The sequence below is a fragment of the Carcharhinus amblyrhynchos genome, chromosome 22, assembly GCF_965287045.1.
Source record: "Carcharhinus amblyrhynchos chromosome 22, sCarAmb.v2.hapA, whole genome shotgun sequence".
Classification (NCBI taxonomy): domain Eukaryota; kingdom Metazoa; phylum Chordata; class Chondrichthyes; order Carcharhiniformes; family Carcharhinidae; genus Carcharhinus; species Carcharhinus amblyrhynchos.
This window is the reverse complement of record NC_137345.1, coordinates 34751960-34772066: the sequence shown is the minus strand read 5'-3', so window position 1 is coordinate 34772066 and position 20107 is coordinate 34751960. Positions and strand designations below refer to the sequence as shown.

Genomic DNA, 20107 nt, shown 5'->3' with positions numbered 1-20107 from the left:
GCCAATCCGAATAGCACCCATTGAAACCAACTCTCTGCTTCCTATTAGACAGCCAATCCTCTATCCACGCTAACACCTTACCCCCAACTCCATGCATTCTAACCTTCTGTAGCAACCTTTTATGAGGCACCTTATCAAATGCCTTTTGGAAATCTAAAAACACCACATCCACCGGTTCCCCTCTGTCTACCGCACTAGTCACATCCTCATAGAAATCCAATAAATTTGCCAAAATTTGTCAAAGGACAGCAAAGTTCTCGCTTCAGCCATCACCATCAACCTGTCAGAGGAGAGGATAAGCTGAAAGTCTTCTGGGACTAGCCACAGATGTGACTGGAGCAGCAGCAAGAAGCAGGAGACACAGATTCTGTCTCTCCTATGGTTGCTATTCTAGCTCCTCCAATTATAAACTCACCATCTGCCATTTTTATTGTTCCTCTAGATACAGAGAGTTCAATTTTACCATTGCATTGTACCCTTTTTTGGGCATGAAAACTTGGTAAAGTCGGGTGTGAGGTGAGTAGTGCAATTGCTACTCACAATTTACATGGATCTAAATTGACTTAATGGGCTGCACACCCAACTTTACCAGCACTTCCCCCTTTACCACTGTGTTTGCCCATCCAGAATCAGCACGAAACAGACATGCTCCATAAAAGTCCAATTTGGGTGCTCCAGTTAGTGAGGAGGAAGATGCCTAGAGTCCGACGGCTCTCTGCTTGAGATCGGTTGGGGGGAGGGGTGGGGGTTGGAGGCACAATCGGTCTGAATGGTGGGGGGCACTGGGGGGATAAGGGGGTCAGTAACGTTGGGGGGGTGACGTATTAGCCAGCCCAGAAGGGGGCACCTAAGAACAGGTCTAAAAGTCAGATATGAAACAGTCCGTCCAGCATTTAGAATCAAAATTATAAAATAGGGTCCAGAATCTTTGATTAGAGGAACAGCAGCAAAAGCGGAGAGACGGAATCCATTATTGGAAGAGCCATGCCTTCTACGCTTGCTGTTCCACCAATCACATCCTACAGTCAGTTTCAGAAACAGTTTGTTTTAACTGACAGATGTTTAGAACAGGAAAGACTTTTTGGCAACTTCGTGATTTGTTAGCACCTTTGGAAAAAAATGTCTCCTAAGTTGTGTTGCTCCAGATGATCACTTAGTTTGCCTTGTGGTTGCAGTGCCTTGGCCCTCTATATTCCTTTACAGCTCTTGTAAAGCTTGCGCTTCCACAGAAGACTTTCTCTCTGTTCCTCTGCTCTATGCTCACCCAAACTGACTGCTGCTTTTCTGTCAGAAACAGAGCACAAAAGGGTACCTCCCTTCTATAGCCTAGCTCCATAGCAATGAAGCATACTCAGGGTGTTCCAAGAAGAAATGTCAATCAAATGCATCTTCAAAATAACTCTTGATTCTGTGACCCACAAGAACAATTTATATCTCTGATTGCCCTCTCTCCAGACTTGGTGGTTCCATTAAGAAACCCTCTTATTTACAATGGTGCTTTTAGCTTCTTTGATCTGGGAACTATATGAATAATTTAAATCCCTTATAAAATTAATTGTAGATTTCCTGAATGACATGGTGTACAGTGGTTAGCACTGCGGACTCACAGCGCCAGGGACTCAGGTTCAATTCAGAACTTAGAGTGACTGCCTGTGTGAAGGTTTGCTAAAGCTTCTGGGGAGACTTTAAACTAGAATGGTTGGGGGAGGGAATCGAAATGAAGTGACAGGGAGAGAGGAGGTTAGATTGCAAAGATAGAGAGATTGTCGACAGTGTAAGAGGGAGGAACATAGAACATAGAACATAGAACATTACAGCGCGGAACAGGCCCTTCGGCCCACAATGTTGCGCCGACCAGTCTTATTTTAAAAAAAAAACATTGACCCACTAATCTAAACCACTCCTTTTTCGTCCATAAACCTATCCACCAATCTCTTAAACGCCCCCAAACTAGGCGCATTTACAACTGCAGCAGGCAGGGCATTCCAGTCCCTCACCACCCTCTGGGTAAAGAACCTGCCCCTGACATCCGTCCTATAACTACCCCCCCTTAATTTAAAGCCATGCCCCCTCGTGCTAGATTTCTCCATCCGAGGAAACAGGCTATCACCATCCACCCTATCTAAACCTCTAATCATCTTATATGTTTCTATAAGATCCCCTCTTAGCCGCCTTCTGAAGGATAGGCAGGTAATGGGGAATGCTCAGGCTGAAGGTTTGAGATGTATCTATTTTAACGCTAGCAGTGTTATGAACAAAGTAGATGAGCTGAGAGCATGGATCGCTGCTTGGAAACGTGGTGTGGTGGCCATTACAGAGACTTGGGTGACTCAGGATCAGGAATGGATACTTCAAGTGCCGGGTTTCAGATGTTTCAGGAGGGACAGGGAGGGAGGCAAAAGAGGTGGGGGAGTGGCACTGTTGATTCAGGGATAGTGTCATGGCTGTAGAGAAGATGGACGTCGTGGAGGAATTGTCTACAGAGTCTCTGTGGGTGGAAGTTTGGAACAGGAAGGAGTCAATAACTTTACTGGATGTTTTCTATAGGCCACCCAACAATAACAGGGATGTTGAGGAGCAGATAGGGTAACAGATCCTGGAGAGATGTAAAAATAACAGAGTTGTCGTGATGGGAGATTTTAATTTCCCAAATATCAATTGGGACCTCCTAGGGTAAGGGGTTTGGATGGGGAGGAGTTTGTTAGGTGTGTTCAGGAGGGCTTCTTGATACAATGTGTGGATAAGCCTACAAGAGGAGAGGCTGTACTTGATTTGGTATTGGGTAACGAACCTGGACAGGTGTCAGGTTTCTCAGTGGGAGAGCATTTTGGGGATAGTGATCATAACTCTATCTCCTTTACGCTAGCATTGGAGAGAGGTAGGATCAGGCAAGCTAGGAAAGTGTTTATCTGGAGCAAGGGGAATTATGGAGCCATCAGGCAGGAAATTAGAGGCATAAACTGGAAGGAGGTTTTCTCGGGGAAATGTACAGAAGTAACGTGGCAGATTTCCAAGGAACGTTTGTCTGGAGTTCTGCACGACAACATTCCGATGAGACAGGGAAATTTTGGCAGGTTACAAGAACCGTGGTGCACGAAAAGATGTAATGAATCTAGTCAAAAAGAAAAGTGTACAAAAGGTTCAGGGAGCTAGGTAACGTTAAGGATCTAGAAGAGTATACGACTTGTAGGAAGGAACTGAAGAAGGAAATTAGGAGAGCCAGAAGGGGTCATGAGAAGGCCTTAGCAGGTAAGATTAAGGAAAACCCTAAGGCTTTCTACAAGTATGTGAAGAGCAAAAGGATGAGATGTGAAGGAATAGGACCTATAAAATGTGACGGTGGGAAAGTTTGTACAGAATGGTAGAAATAGCAGAGGTGCTCAACTTCAGTATTCATGGCAGAAAAAGATCTTGGTGGTTGTAATGCAGGCTTGCGGCGGACTGAAAAGTTTGAGTATGTGGACATTATGAAAGAGGATGTGTTGGAGCTTTTGAAAAGCATCAAGTTAGATAAGTCGCCAGGTCCGGATGGGATGTACCCCAGGTTACTGTGGGAGGCGAGGGAAGAGATTGCAGAACCTCTGGTGACGATCTTTGCGTCATCAATGGAGACAGGAGAGGTTCCGGAGGATTGGAGGATTGCGGATGAGGTTCCTCTATTCAAGAAGGGGACTAGAGATAGCCTAGGAAATTATCAACCAGTGAGTATAAACTCAGTGGCTGGTAAGTTGATGGAGAAGATCCTGAGAGACAGGATTTATGAACATTTGGAGAAGTATCGTATGATCAAAAATAGTCAGCACGGCTTTGTCAAAGGCATATCGTGCCTTACGAGCCTGGTTGTGTTTTCTGAAGATGTGACTAAACACGGATGAAGGGGGAGCGGTAGATGTGGTATATATGGACTTCAGCAAGGCATTCGTTAAGGTCCCCCATGCAAGGCTTATTGAAAAAGTGAGGGGGCATGAGATCCAAGGGGACATTGCTTTTGGGATCCAGAACTAGCTTGCCCGCAGAAGGCAAAGAGCGGTTGTAGATGTGTCTTTTTCTGCATGGAGGTCGGTCACCAGCGGAGTATCCCAGTATTCTGGGACCCTTGTTGTTTGTGATTTTTATAAATGACCTGGATGAGGAAGTGGAGGGATGGGTTGGTAAGCTCGCCGATGACACAAAGGTTGGAGGTGTTGTGGATAGTGTGGAGGGATGTCAGAAGTTGCAGCAAGACATAGATAGGATGCAAGAGAAGTGGGAGAAGTGGCAGATGGACTTCAACCTGGATAAGTGTGTGGTGGTTCATTTTGGAAGGTCAAATGGGATGAAGGAATATAACATTAAGGATAAGACTCTTAGCAGTGTGCAAGATCAGAAGGATCTTGGGGTCCAGATTCATAGGACTCTCAAATCGGCTTCACAGGTAGAGGATGTGGTTAAGAAGTGTATGGTGTACTGGCCTTCATCAATCGAGGAACTGAGTTTAGGAGTCGGGAGAAAATGCTGCAGCTACATAAGACTCTGGTCAGACCCCACTTGGAGTACTGTGCTCAGTTTGGTCGCCCCTCATTACAGGAAGGATGTGCTAGCCATTGAAAGGGTACAGAGGAGATTTACAAGGATGATACCTGGATTGAGTGGCATGCCTGATTAGGATAGGTTGAGAGAGCTCGATCTTTTTTCCTTAGAGAGATGAAGGATGAGAGGTGGCCTGATAGAAGTCTATAAGATGTTGAGAGGTATTGATCAGGTGGATTCTCTGAGGCTTTTTCCCAGGGCTGAAATGGCTGCCACAAGAGGACACAGGTTTAGGGTGCTGGGGAGTAGGTACAGAGGAGATGTCAGGGGTAAGTTTTTCACTCAGGGGGTGGTGGGTGAATGGAATTGGCTGTCAGCGGTGGTGGCGGAGGCGGATTCGCTAAGGTCTTTTAGGAGACTTCTGGATGAGTTCATGGGACTTAGTAGGATTGAGGGTTATAGGTAAGCCTAGTAGGTAGAGATGTTCGGCACAACTTGTGGGCCGAAGGGCCTGTTTGTGCTGTAGTTTTTCTATGTTCTATGTTCTAAGTTTGCACATTCTCCCCACATCTGGTGTGTTTCCTATGGGTGCTCTGGTTTCCTCCCAAAGTCCAAAGATGTGTAGATTAGGTGGAGTGGCCATGTTAAATGTACACGATTACAGAGATTGGGTGGGGGAGAGGGCCTGGGTGACATACTCTGTTGGACAGGTGATGAAAAATCGATAAGTTGAATGACCTCTTTTGCACTGTAGGGATTCTATGGTTTTATGATCCTGTCCTTACCAAATCTCAAAGATGGGTCATCAATGGTTTAGGTTTTCTACCTTCAAGCTCCAACATTAAATAAATACATTACTCTTTTAATTGTAATCATCCTTGACCTGTTGAATTGCACTCCAGGCTTGTGTTTTTATCAGTTTCTCAATCAGATGTTTCCATTTATCTGACTGTAAATTCAAACAGGGAAGTTTTGTTGTAATTGTACAAGGTATTGGTGAGGTCTCACCTGGAATATTGCATACAGTTTTATATACAGCTTTCCTAAATGATTAGCTATCTTCTCTGTGATTATTAACTCCAGTGTCTTGCCAATAATAGATATTAAACTTACTGGCCCATAGTTTCCTATCTTCTGCCCTTCTCCCTTTCTGAACAAGGAAATCACATTTGATGTTTTCCAACCTTCTAGTGCCCTCCCAGAATTTAGTGAGTTACAAAAAATTTCAGCCACTTGCATTAAAACCCTAGCATGCAGTTCATCAACTCCACCTTTAGCCACCTGAGTTGCTCTGATACTCTAACCCTTGAGGCTGAGATTTTTGTAAGTTCAACCATGTTATTTGAAATCAGTTCATCTGATATCTTAGGGATATTTGTAATGTCTTCCATGGTGAAGACTGATGCAAAAATATGATTCAACCATGTTATTTGAAATCAGTTCATCTGATATCTTAGGGATATTTGTAATGTCTTCCATGGTGAAGACTGATGCAAAAATATTATTTAGTATATCCGCCATTTCTTTGTTTGCTATTATCAATTCAACAGCCTTTTTCAATAGAAAACTTAGCTGCCCACTTCCTATTTATAGATCTGGAGAAACCTTTACGCTTTGCTTTATTGCTGCATGCAAGCTTTCTCTCAAAATTCATTTTCTGTCTTCTTATGCTGCTGGATTCTAAAAACTTCTCAATCTCTACCACTATCCTTCCCAACTTTATATTTCCTGCTTTTCAACTGAACATTATCCTTGACCTCCTGTGTTAACCATGGAATCCGTGGAATTCCTCTTTTTGACTAGGATAAACTCCGACTCAGCATTGTGAATATCTGGCACGTTCATCAACTGACCTGTATCTTAGCTAGTTTACCCAGTTTACCTTTGACAACTCCTCCCTAATACAATTATAATTGTCTTTATTTAAGTTGAAGACACTGGTTCTGGGCCTAAGATGTTTACCCTCAAACTGTACCTGGAATTCAATCATATTATGGTCCTTAACCACAAGATCCCTTAGTAATCTTTCTTCATTACACAAAATTAAATCTAAAGTAGCCCATTCCTGGGTAGGTTCCACAACATACTGCTCTAAAAAGCAATCCCTGGTGCACACCACAAATTCTTCTTCTACGCTACCTTTGCCGGTTTGGTTTGTCCAATCAATGTGTAGATTAAAATCTCCCATGATAATTGCAGCAGCTCCCTGCAAACATTCTCTTGATATTTCCCCATTTGCGCTCTGATTTCTTCAGTGGTTGCACTGTGGGCATCTTTAGACCATTCCCACCCTTGTCTTCCTTCCCCTGCTATTTATTATGATACTGTGCCTTTAAGAAATGTACTTGTGTCACTTTTGTTCCGAAGGGATTATTCTAAATATCAACTCTGATTACGGTACTGATTGTCAAGAGCTGGCAGCTCACACGCTGAGCATGTAGGTGAATTGCTTTTAATTACTGGAGTGTTTGTTTTAATCAGGGCTAATGCATTATCGTTATTCTTAGAGTGGTTCCGCGGGGTTTCAGAGTAGGGTTTGATTAGGTTGGTTGACAAGAAAATCATATGAGTGGGCAGAGCTTGGCTTGCAGGGAGAAAGAAAGACAGTTGCAGTTTGAATTTGAAAAGAGCAGTAGCTCTCTTTCTCTCTCTCTCTCTTCTGGAAATTGAAGTCTGGAGACCTGCTAGAATACAAGTATCTCTGTCCAGAAATCTGCAAAAGGCAAGAGATGTTTTCTCTCTCTCTCACACTGGAGTTCTGCTGCGTGAAGACAGGTTTTCCTCTGGACGTGGCTGTCTGAGAGTCAGAAGACGAGTGCCTGTTATATCCCTGACCAGGGGCTTAAAAGGCTGGAGGACTGGGAATTCATGTAAACCTGTGTGTCTTGCTAACTGATTCTGAATAGGAGTTTGCATCTATGGGGATATTCTTAAATTGAAACTAATAGAAATAGCTAGCAGTTAAGTATTATACCTTGTCATGTTTTTCAATTGGTAAACGTCAGGCTAATTCATTTTGTTATATTTTAACTGTGTTGTTAAATAAAATTTGTTTTGATAAAAGCTTCCTAGTGGTCAATAGAATCATACTTGTAGTGAATCATCTTATGCTCACACTCATGCCAAAATCAAAAATAGCTGGAGTCTGGGCTAACTTCATAATATACCTTGGAGTTTCTGAACTGTCCCTAACATATTCATGATTTCAACACAAACCAATTCTACATCACTATATACTGTCTTTATATCACGACTCAGCACCGCTCTGAAACCTTCCTTGATTAACAATGCTACCCCACCTCCTTTCCCTTTCTTTTGGAACACGGATACTCTGAACGTTGAGCGCCCTGTCTTGGTCACCACTTTTCTACAATAGCTAATACGTCATACTCATGTTGCAATTTATGTAATCAATTCATGTGTCTTATTTCAAATGTTTCATGCATTCAGGTAAATTACATTTAGCTTTGATTTTTTACAGTATTTTACAACTCTGAATTTGCTCTGTGTTGCATACTTTTGTTTACGTTTCTTGCCCCGGTCTGTCACATTATGGTAGTCAAGTTCCCCCTCACTATTCTGTTCCACTGCTTCCTCATATACCCCTGATTTTTTTTATGGAAGCCTCCCTCCTCCTAGTTAGGGCTCTTACATATGAGTCCTTGGTGTAATATAGTGTTTGTATGATCTGTCTCTACCTGTAGTTTTTTTGTTGACACTCAGATTAATCATTCACCTGCACTCCGACCTTTAATTTTCCCTTCCTAACCTTCCAACTAACTGACCCCTCACCCCCCCCACTCTAGTTTAAAGCTACATCCCCAGTTGTACGGTCCACAAGAACACTGACCCAGCATGGTTCAGATGTAGGCTGTCCCAGCAGTACAACTCCCATTTTCCCCAGTACTGTTGCCAATGTTCTACAACCCGATACCCATTTCTCCCACACCAGTCAAAGTCACCAGTCTTTGAGCCACGTATTCATCGCTCTAATTTTACATACCCATTGCCAATTTGCATGTGGATCATGTAATAATCCACAGGCTATAACTTTGGAAATTGTGTTCTTTAACTTAGTACCTAATTCCTCAAACTGCCTACCCAGAATCTCCTTCCTCATTCTATTATATGCGGTTGGTACCAACATGGACCATGACCAATGGATCCTCCCCTCACACCTCAAGTTCCTCTCCAGCAGATGTTCCGAACCATGGCACCAGGCAGGCAACACAGCCTTTGAGACTCTCAACTGTGACTACAGAGAACCGTGTCTATTCCCTTGACTGTAATATCCCCAACCACTGCATTTGTCTTTTCTTCTCCCCCCCCACTTGAAAGGCTCCGTGGTCGTGCAATGGTCAGTCTGCTCATCCCTTCCCTGCAACCACCTCTCTCACTCACACAAGGAGCAAAAATCTTGTACCTGCTGGACAGGGACAAGAGCTGTGACTCCTGCAGCGCTATCTCTTCGATCCCTCTACCTGCCTTGGTCACAGTCATAGTCTCCTGTCCCTGACTACTGACTGAATTCAAGGTAGTTAAGCTAAGGAGTGTGACTGCCTTCAGAAGCACAGCATTCAGGTACCTCTCCCTCTCCCTGATGTGTCCAGTGTCTGAAGCTCAGACTCCAGCTCATCAACTCTGAGCCACAATCTTTGAGCAACCAATATTCAGTACAGATGTGTTCACTAGAAACCACAATGGGGTTCACCAGCTCCCACATCACGCAGCCTGGTCCTCCATCTTTATTTTATTTAATTAGTTCATTTTTTAAATCAACTGGTCTGCTTTTAATTTTTTTTAATATTGTAATACGTTATGGTCTGATAACTGAACTGTGTATGTGTGGATGGTAAACTGACCTCCAGATGGAGCATTCTGGTTTGCTTACTGACCTGAGAAGGGTAGCCTCATCTGGTGCCGTCGTCGATACAGGTAGCAGCAGGAACATAAGAAACAACAAACGAGAATCCCAATGATAACAATAAGTAGAAGGACAGCAGAGACGATTCCAGCAATAGTGGTAAAGCTAATTAAAAAGAGAAACAGGAATTTCGCTGTCAAGCCCTGATAAATATACACACAACCAGTTACATTATACTTGTTTACAAGTTATTTTCTGAGCATATTCTTGCTAAAGGAATGGGTTTGGAGGGTCAACTAACACAAGAACCAAAGCCAATTGCACAGGGAAGGAAGTAACAGAAGAATCCAGAACAAGAATGGGTCATTCAGACTATGAAGTTGCTCTGCTGTTTAATAACATCACAGCTGTTTTTTCAACCTTAACATCACATTCCCATCCATATCCCTTAACTCACCTAGAATCCAAAAATCACAATCACAAAGCATTCTCAGCCCTCTGGGATAGAGAAGTACTAAAATTGACAACATTGAGTGAAGAAATGTTTCATTTCAGGTGTAAGTACCTTATCGTGACTCTGTCAAAGAAAAATAAAATCATAGAATCCTACAGTGCAGAAGGAGGCCATTTAGCCCATCAAGTCTGCACCAACCACAATCCCACAGGCCCTATTCCCATAACCCTACATATTTACCCTGCTAATCCCCTGACTCTAGGGTCAATTTAGCATGGCCAATCAACCTAACCCGCACATCTTTGAAATGTGGGAGGAAACCGGAGCACCCGGGGGAAACCCATGCAGACACGGGGAGAATGTGGTGCTGTGAGGCAGTAGTGCTAACCACTGTGCCAACATGCCATCACCTGCTTCCAGATTCTCCAGGATAAAAGCTCCATAGTACTTACATTGTCAGAATTGTACTTTACTTCCCACTCTTCTAAACTCCCAGCAAGTATGGACCCAGGATACGCAATCAATCCTCATAATGCAGTATCTCCCATCCCAGAAACCAATGCCGTAAATGTTCAATGCACTCCTTGCTGTCTAATCTATCCTTCCTTGGGTAAAAAGAGCCTTGGTGAACAGATCAAAAATAGACATTATGAGCTGTAGTGACCACATCTGCAGCAAGTGTTAGTTGCTTGAAGAACTTTGGTGCAGAATTGATGAGCTGGAGTCTGGGTTTCAGGCACTGCGGCACATCTGGGAGGGGGAGAGTTACCTGGACACTTAGTTTCAGGAGGCAGTCACACCCGCTAGATCAGCTATTTCTAATTCAGTCAGTGGTCAAGAAGAGCAGGATGTGAACGAAAATTAGGCAAGTCAAGGAATCCTGAATTTAGGGACGGAGGGGCCTCAATGCTGACCTTGTCCAACAGATCTGAGGTACATTCTCGCTGCATGGATGAGGAAAAGGACTGTAGAGAGGATGGGCTAGCCGACTATTGCACTGTGGTACAGATGGCCATTCATGAGGGTGGAGCAAAAAGACAAGTGGTAGTTGAAGGGGATTCTATAATTAGGGGGGTGGATAGCATCCTTTGTAAGCAGGATCAAGCTGGCCAGCAAACGAGAAGTCTGATAGATCAGGACCACTACATATGCATAAAGTTCCAGAACTGTTAGACTCCTGCGCGAATAGGCACCGTCTTCCTGGATTTTTAATGTTATTCACAACTAGAACCTCTGCAGCGCACAGAGTGCAGAGATTTGGTGAGAAGCTGAACTGACAAAATAGTCAGGATCCAGGACAGTTTTCCCACCAATTCGGTGCTTTTGGGAGAATTGTGGCCGTGGTTGCATGACTAGGAGTTAAATATCCAGGGGTATCAGACTATTCCAAAGGAAAGATAGCAAGGGAGGTGGTGTACATCAAATATTTAAGGATGACATCAGAGCGGCAGTGAAATGATGTAGGCTTAATGGAGAAAAGGGTTGAATCCATTTTGGTGGAAATCAGAAATAGCGAAGAGAAAAAGTCACTGGGCATGGTCTATAGGCTGCCAAATAATAACATCATTGTGCAGCAAGCAATAATCAAAGAAATAACTGATGCTCGTAAAACTGGTACAGCAATTATCATGGGGGATTTTAATCTACATGTTGATTGGTCAAACCAGGTCAGTCAAGGCAGCCTATGAGGAGCTCATAGAATGTAGCCACAACAGTTTCCTCCAAAAGTATATAATGGAACTTACGAGACAGCAAGCTACTTCAGGTCTGGTCCTGTGTAATGAGACAGGAATAATTAATTATCCTATAGTTAGGGATCCTCTTGGAAGCAGCGATCACAGTACGGTTGAACATAAAATACAGATGGAGTGTGAGAAAGTAAAATCTAATACCAGAGACTTGTGCTTAAACAAAGGAGCCTATAAAGGGCTGAGGGAGGAGTTGGCTAAGGTAGACTGGGAGCAAAAACTTTATGGTGGGACAACTGAGGAACTGTGGAGGACTTTCAAAGTGATTTTTTACAGTGCTCAGCCAAAGTATACACCAGTGATAAGGAAGAACTGTAGGAAAAGAGATAATCAGCCATGGATATCTAAGGAAATAAAGGAGGGTATCAGATTGAAAGAAAATGCATACAAAGTGGCAAAGATTAGTGGGAAACTAGTAAGGATTGGGAAATATTTAAAGGTCACCAGAAAGCCATGAAAAAGCCTATAAAAAAAGATGGATTATGAGAGTAAACTAGCTCAGAAGCTCAGAATATAAAAACAGCAAATGTTTCTACAAATAAAAAATACGAAAAAGACTGACAAAGGTAAACGTTGGTCTTTTAGAGGATGAGAAGGGGAATTTAATAATGAAAAATGAGAAAATGGCTGAGGGATTGAACTGGTATTTTGTGTCAAGCTTCACAGTGGAAGGCACAAATAACATGCAAAAAATTGATAAAAAAGAAGCAATGGCAGGTGAGGACCTAGAAATGATCATTATCACTAAAGAGGTAACGCTGGGCAAGCTAATGGGGTTAAAGATAGACAAGTCTCCTGGCCCTGATGGAATGCATCCTAGGGTACAAAAAGACATAATGGGGAAAAAGCAAAGGTGCTCATGGTAATTTATCAAAATTCACTGGACTCTGGAGCAGTTTTGGCTGATTAGAAAACAGCAAATGTGATGCCGTTGTTTAAAAAAGTAGATAAAAGGCAAATAACTATAGACCAGTTAGCTTAACTTCTATAGTGGGGAAAATGCTTGAATCTATCATCAAGGAAGAAATAACAAGGCATCTGGATAGAAATTTCCCATTGGGAAGACGTAACATGGGTTCATGAAAGACAGGTCACGTTTAACCAATTTACTGGAATTCTTAGAGGACACTACAAGCGCGGTGGACAAAGGGGAAATGGTAGCGTGGTGTATTTGGACAGCCTTCGACAAGGTGCCGCACAAAAGGCTGCTGCATAACATACAAAAGCATGGTGTTACAGGTAATGTATTAGCATGAATAAAAGATTGGTTAACTAACAGAAAGCAAAGAGTGGGAATAAATGGGTGTTTTTCTGGTTGGCAATCAGTGACTAGTGGTTTGCCTCTGGGATCAGAGTTGGGACCGCAATTGTTTATAATTTGCATAGATGATTTGGAGTTGGGGACCAAGTGTAGTACGTCAAAGTTCGCAGATGACATTAAGATGAGTGGTACAGCAAAGTGTACAGAGGACACTGAAAGTCTGCAGAGGGATTTAGATAATCTAAGTGAGTGGGCAAGAGTCTGGCTGATGCAATACAATGTTGGTAAATGCGAGGTTGTCCATTTGGCAGGTATAACAGCAAAATGGGCTTATTATTTAAAAGGTAAAAAACTGCAACATGTTGCAATGTAGAGGGACCCGGGTGTCCTTGTGTGTGAATCCCAAAACAGTTGGTATGCAGGTGTAGCAGATAATTAAGAAGGCAAATGGAATTTTGTCCTTCATTGCTAGAGAGATGGAGTTTTAAACAGCATGGTTATGAAGCAGCTGCATAAGGTGCTGGTGAGGCTACACCCGGAGTACTGAGTATAGTTTTGGTTTCCTTACTTGAGAAAGGATGTAGTGGCACTGGAAGGGGTGCAGAGATTCACTTGGTTGATTCCAAAGTTGAGAGAATTGACTTATGAGAGCGACTGAATAGACTGGGACTATAGTCATTGGAATTTAGAAGAATGGGGGAGGGGGGGATTTAATAGAAACATATAAAATTATGAAGGGAACAGATAAGATAGAAATAGGGAGGTTGTTTCCATTGGTAGGTGAAACTAGAACTAAGGGGCATAGCCTCAAAACAAAGGGAAGCAGATTTAAGACTGAGGAACTTATTCACCCAAAAGGTTGTTAATCTGTGGAATTCCCTGTGCAGTGGAGCAGTTGCGGCTACCTTGTTGAATGTTTTTAAGGCAAAGCTAGATAGATTTCTGAACAGTAAAGGAACTAAGGGTTATGGTAAGTGGGCAGGTAATTGGAGCTGAGTCCAGGAAAAGATCAGCCATGATCTTATTGAATGGCAGAGCTGGCTCGAGGGGCCAAATGGCCTACTCCTGCTCCTAGTTCTTGTGTTCTTCTAACAGTGTAATCTCACAACTGCAGCAATGCTTAATATTACTCTTGTACTCCAATCTCCTTGCATTAAAGACCAACATACCACTTGCCTTCCTAATTACTTCCTATTCTTGTACACTAATGTTGTGTTTCATGTGCAAAGAAACCCAAATCTCTGAGCACCAACATGAATACTTTCTCACTATTTAAAAAATATTCCGCTTTTCTCACTGTTCCCACATTATAATCCATCTCCCATCTTATTGCCTATTCAGTTAACCTCATAGTCATAGAGGTTTACAGAATGGAAACAGGCTCTTTAGCCCAACCTGTCCATGCTGCTATTTTTTTTAACCCATAAACTAATCCCAATTGCCTGCATTTGGCCCATATCCCTCTATACCCATTTTACCCATGTAACTGTCTAAATGCTTTTTAAAAGACAAATTGTACCTGCCTCTACTACGATCTCTGACAGCTTGTTCCAGACACTCTCCACTCTCTGTGTGAAAAAACTGCCCCCCCCAGGCACTTTTTTATCTCTCCCCTCTCAGCTTAAACCTGTGCCCTCTGGTTTTAGACTCCCCTATCTTTGGGAAAAGATATTGACTATCTAGCTGATCTGTGCCCCTTGTTATTTCATAGACTTCTATAAGATCACTCCTCAGCCTCCTACTCTCCAGAGAAAAAAGTCCCAGTCTTTCCTTATAACTCAATCAAGTCCTGTTAGCATCCTAGTGAATCTTTTCTGCACTCTTTCTAAATTAATAATATCCTTTCTATAACCTGAATCCATCTCTTTACAGCCTCTTTTTGCACTCATCAGCTCTTTCACCCAGGTATTTAATTTCAGCAAGTGTTTTTGTTCTGCTTGATCCCTTCATCTAGGTTATGAAAATAGATTGTAAATAGCTGGAGCACCAACATTGATCCTTGTGCTATTCCATTATTAAGAGCCTGCCAACCTGACAGTTATGTCTTTTCTGTCCTGTATTCCCCATATTGCCCTATCTCCATAAGCCCATTTTTGTGCAACAACCTTTCATGTTGTACCTCATCAAATACTTTCTGAAAAACCAAGTGTATTACATTCACTGGTTCACTTTGATCCTCTCGACTACATATATCCTCAAAACTATCAAACTTATCAAACACTATTTTCCTTACATAAATCCACGCCGACTATCCCCGATGTTACTATGATTTTTAATTGGCCTGTAAGTACTTTCCTGAATAACAGATTGCAGCATTTTCCTGACGGGTGACATCAGTTTAACTACTTGGCAGCTCTGCTTTTGCTCACTCTCCTTTCTTAAACAGTGGAGTTACATTTGATACTTTCGAATCTGCTGAGACAATTCCAGAATCTAAGGAGTTTTGAAAGATCACAACCAGTGCATTCATTATCACTGCAGCCACTTAGAACCCCAGGAGGAAGCTGTCAGGCCAGAGGATTTGTCAGCTGAGTAAGTCCCAGCCTGCCCATTTTCAGGGTTGCTTGTTCTACAGTTGTTAATCAGATGCTCTGGCTTAGTCTTGTATTTTTCTCTCTGGTGCCAGGGATATTTTAGACCTAGAAACGACTGCAAGGCAATGCAGAAAACAAAAGTAGAGACATAATGATGAAACTGTATAAGACACTGGTGAGACCACAACTGGAGCACTGAGTGCAGTTCTGGTCACCACATTAGAGGAAGGATGTAACTGCTCTGGAGAGAATAGATTTACTGGAATATTGCCAGGCTGGCGAATTATAGCTATGAGCGAATTATAGCTATGAGCTGTTGGGGTTGTTTTCCTTGGAACAGAGAAGGCTGATGGTTGTCATGATTGAAGTAAACAAAATTAAGAGATAGAGATAGACAAGAGGAACCTGTTTCCCTCAACAGAGAGTTCCAAACCAGGGAGCACAGATTCAAGCTAAGTGACTTAGCTTGGATTAGAAGAGACATGAGAAAGAACTTTTTTACACAGAGGGTGATGGGTGTCTGGAATTCACTGCCTGAGTGGGTGGCGGAGATAGAGACCCAAAAACTCATTTAAACAGTACCTGGATCCGCACCCTAAGTGCCATAAACTGCAGGGCTATGGGTTGGGTGTGAGAAGGTGAAATTAGTAAGGGCACTTGGGTGCCTTTGGACTAGATGGACTGAATGCCCCCCTTCTGTGCTGTAATTTTTTCACTGTTCAATGTGTGCACATAATGATTGCAAGTATCTGATGAGAGTCAGGCCGGTGTATCCCAAGCATGCATGTGAGGATTGTGTTAAGAATTGAGAGAGCTGACTGACTGAGCAGATTATATAGAGATTTGGGTGAGTAGGAGTGATATATGAAGACAGAGGTGAGGATATGCACTGGAGCAGAACAATAGAGGATGCAATACAGTGTGCACAGTACACCTACAGGTGAATCTACAATTGTGCTAACTTTTCATGAACTGTTTGGGTCATAAATCACTTTCTGTTTTGGAACCAGGTATAAAACATTATCCTCCTCTTCAGTCCCCCCCCCAGCTATTTCATTGTTACAGTAGCAGATTATTTTCTTTGCATTCCTGAGTGTATGGGTGCCTTCCTTGCTCTCACTCCACCCAGCAATCTCATTAAAGCCAGAAATAACCTTTGGCCTCCTTCATCCAATTTAACTGTACTGTTTCCCAGCTGCTCCAAGTTGCAGCTGTATATCCAGCTGGCAAATAAGTGAGTGTAATCACACCATGCAAGTGTGCATCACCCTCACTCGTGCATTCTGGAGACCCAAAACACAAAATTAAAATGATAATCGGATATCCATGCTGAAACTGGACATTCCGACGCATCGCACAATGTTCCGTGCATCCAATCTCTTGGTGCCTCTGTGTTAATATTGGGGATCGAGGGTATGTCCCACCAATAAAAACATTTTGGCATAATTTTCAAGGAGCCATTAGCTTTCAACGAGAGTTTCGATTCTCAGCAACTTAAAGGCATGGAACTCGCACTAAAATTACACGATGTCTGTAGCACTCAGCAGAGCGTGAACTTCATCCAGAGGCTATCTGGGCTGGTAAGCAACTGTTTCTATACTATGTCTGAAAGAACTAATAGATTTATAGTTCAGAGGTATCACTACTGCCATGAAAAGACATATGCCTGATTGTGAATGGGGAACTATCAAAATCCTAAACAAGGTAAGAGCAAACAAAGATTATGGGGACCCATGAGAAATAGAAAATGAAGTTCAGAAAGAATCAAAACATCATGTGGCTGCCAATGATCAGCTGCAATATTAAGGCCTGTTCAACAGCTAGCAACAAAAACAATAAACCTTTAATTCCCTGTGCCCACCTTTTCAAACTATATATTATTTGTATATTTTATAACTAAAGTTGAAAGAATGCTATGTTTCCAGGGTTTTGGTTCCTCGTTTGGATCTGATAATATCACTGTCTTAAGTTACAATCCCTGTGGGGAGACCGTAAACCAAACTTACTAAATGACTCCAAATGAAGAATTCACCAAAAATATTTCATCTTTTGTAATTTTTATTTTCACACAAATCAGAATCAAGCATAAATTAACTATGAATTACTAGGCAAACGATGATTGGTATGAATGAAACACTGGAATAGCTGAAATAACAAAGACTATTTGGCAAAATTTGAGGTGACACGGCTGGTGGCACAGTGGTTAGTACTGCTGCCTCATAGCGCAAGGGACCCAGGCTCAATTCCAACCTCAGGTGACTGTGTGGCATCTGCACGTTCTCCCTGTATCTGAGCGGGTTTCTTCCCACAGTCTAAAGATGTGCAGGTTAGGTGGATTGGCTATGCTAAATTGCCCCTTTGTGTCCTAAGATATATAGGTTAGACAGATTAGACAAGGTAAACATGTGGGATTACGGGGTTAGGGCACGGTGTGAGCCTGGGTAAGATACCCTTCAGTCAGGGAGTTGGTGCAGATTTGATAGGCTGAATGGCCTCTTCTGCACTGTAGAGTCTACAATTCTAAGATTTCAATCATCATTCTCTGCACAAATGTGGCAGTAGGCATAATCACACAGTCTTGATGGGTCGAATGGCCTCTTTCTGCACTGTAATATTTGTATGAATGTTGTCTACCTGATACTCTGCAGGCAAGCATGTCCCGAGGCACGGTACATTGGGGAGACAATGCAGACACTAGAACAACAGATGAATGAACACCGCTCAACAATCACCAGGCAAGACTATTCTCTTTCTGCTGGAGAACACTTCAGCGGTCACAGGCATTCGGCCTCTGATCTTCCGGTAAGCGTTCTCCAAGGCAGCCTTCATGACACATGACAGCGCAGAGAACATAACATAAGAACATAAGAAATAGGAGCAGGAGTAGGCCATCTAGCCCTTCGAGCCTGCCCCGCCATTCAATAAGATCATGGCTGATCTGTCGTGGCTCAGTTCCACATTCCCGCCCTCTCCCCATAACCCTTAATCCCCTCTCTTATCAAAAACCCATCAACCCGTGTCTTAAAAATATTTAGCGAGGTAGCCTCCACCACTTCAACGGGCAGAGAATTCCAGAGATTCACCACCCTTTGAGTGAAGAAATTCTTCCTCAACTCGGTTCTAAACCGCCCCCCCTTTATCTTGAGGCTGTGCCCTCTAGTCCTACTGTCCTTTCTGAGTGGGAAGAGTCTCTCCACCTCTATCCTATCCATCCCATTCATCATCTTATACGTCTCAATGAGATCTCCCCTCATTCTTCTAAACTCTAACGAGTACAAGCCTAGTTTATTCAGCCTCTCCTCATAGCTCAACCCCCTCAACTCCGGCATCAGCCTAGTAAACCTCCTCTGCACTCCCTCCAAGGCCAAAATATCCTTGCGTAAGTACGGCGCCCAAAACTGCACACAGTACTCCACCTGCGGCCTCACCAATGCCCTATATAGCCGCAGCAAGACTTCCCTACTTTTATATTCAATCCCCCTCGCTATGAAGGACAGCATCCCATTCGCCTTCCTGACCATCTGCTGCACCTGCAAGCTGGGTTTTTGCGACTCATGCACAAGGACCCCGAGGTCCCTCTGCACCATCGCCTGCTGCAGTTTTTCTCCACGTAAGTAATAATCCTTCCTACCATTATTCCTACCAAAGTGGACCACCTCGCACTTGCCAACATTAAATTCCATTTGCCAGTTCCTGGCCCATTTGCCCAGCCTATCTAGATCCTTCTGCAGACTCTCCACACCCTCCGCGCAATTTGCCATTCCACCAATCTTGGTGTCATCAGCAAATTTCGACACCATACACTCGGTTCCCTCCTCCAGATCATCTATATAAATGGTAAATAGCTGAGGCCCCAGCACCGACCCCTGAGGCACTCCACTAGTCACCAACCGCCAATCCGAATAGCACCCATTGACCCCCACTCTCTGCCTCCTATTTGACAACCAATCCTCTATCCACGCTAACACCCTACCCCCAACTCCATGTCCCCTGACCTTCTGCAATAACCTGCGAGGTACCTTGTCAAACGCCTTCTGAAAATCAAGAAAGACCACATCCACCGGCTCTCCTCTATCCACTGCCCTAGACACATCCTCATAGAACTCCAGTAAATTTGTCAGACACGACTTCCCCTTAACGAAACCGTGCTGCGTCTGCTCTATCAAGCAATTCCCCTCAAGATGCCTCGCTATTTCCTCCTTGATGACGGATTCTAACATTTTACCTACAACAGACGTTAAACTAACCGGCCTATAATTCCCCGCATTTTGCCTGCCACCCTTCTTAACAAAAAAGTTATTCAAGACCTCAGCCATTTCCCCATCCCCTACCACTAAGTCCCCCTTCTCATCCTCTAAGGGTCCAACGTTCACCCTAGCCAGCCTCTTCCTTTTTATATATTTATAAAAACTCTTGCTATCCTTCTTTATATTAAGCGCTAGCCCAGCTTCATAGTTTCTCCTACCCTTCTTTATCAAATTCTTTGTCAATCTTTGTTGACATTTAAACCTCTCCCAATCCTCTTCTCGCCCACTACTCTTAGCTACTCTAAATGCCTCTGCTTTTAATTTAACACTTTCCTTCACCTCCTTCGTTATCCACGGCTTATTACCTCGCCTCCTACGGTACTTTTTGACCATCGGAATAAATTTCTGCTGAGCACCAAGAAAGATCTCCTTAAAGATCCTCCACTGCTCCTCAGCAGACCTACCTTCCAACGCGCTCCCCCAGTCAACA

At 43.1% G+C, this 20107-nt stretch overlaps 1 protein-coding gene across 3 annotated transcripts in view; it reads right to left on the bottom strand.

The window, feature by feature from the left end:
- shisa4 (shisa family member 4) overlaps positions 1-20107 on the bottom strand; it is a 105880-nt gene that overhangs the window by 41375 nt on the left and 44398 nt on the right. For all 3 annotated transcript variants that reach the window (XM_080210113.1, XM_080210114.1, XM_080210116.1), the window contains exon 3: positions 9405-9538. In XM_080210113.1, coding sequence (XP_080066239.1) covers positions 9405-9538 — 134 coding nt within the window. The remainder of the gene's footprint in view (positions 1-9404; positions 9539-20107) is intronic.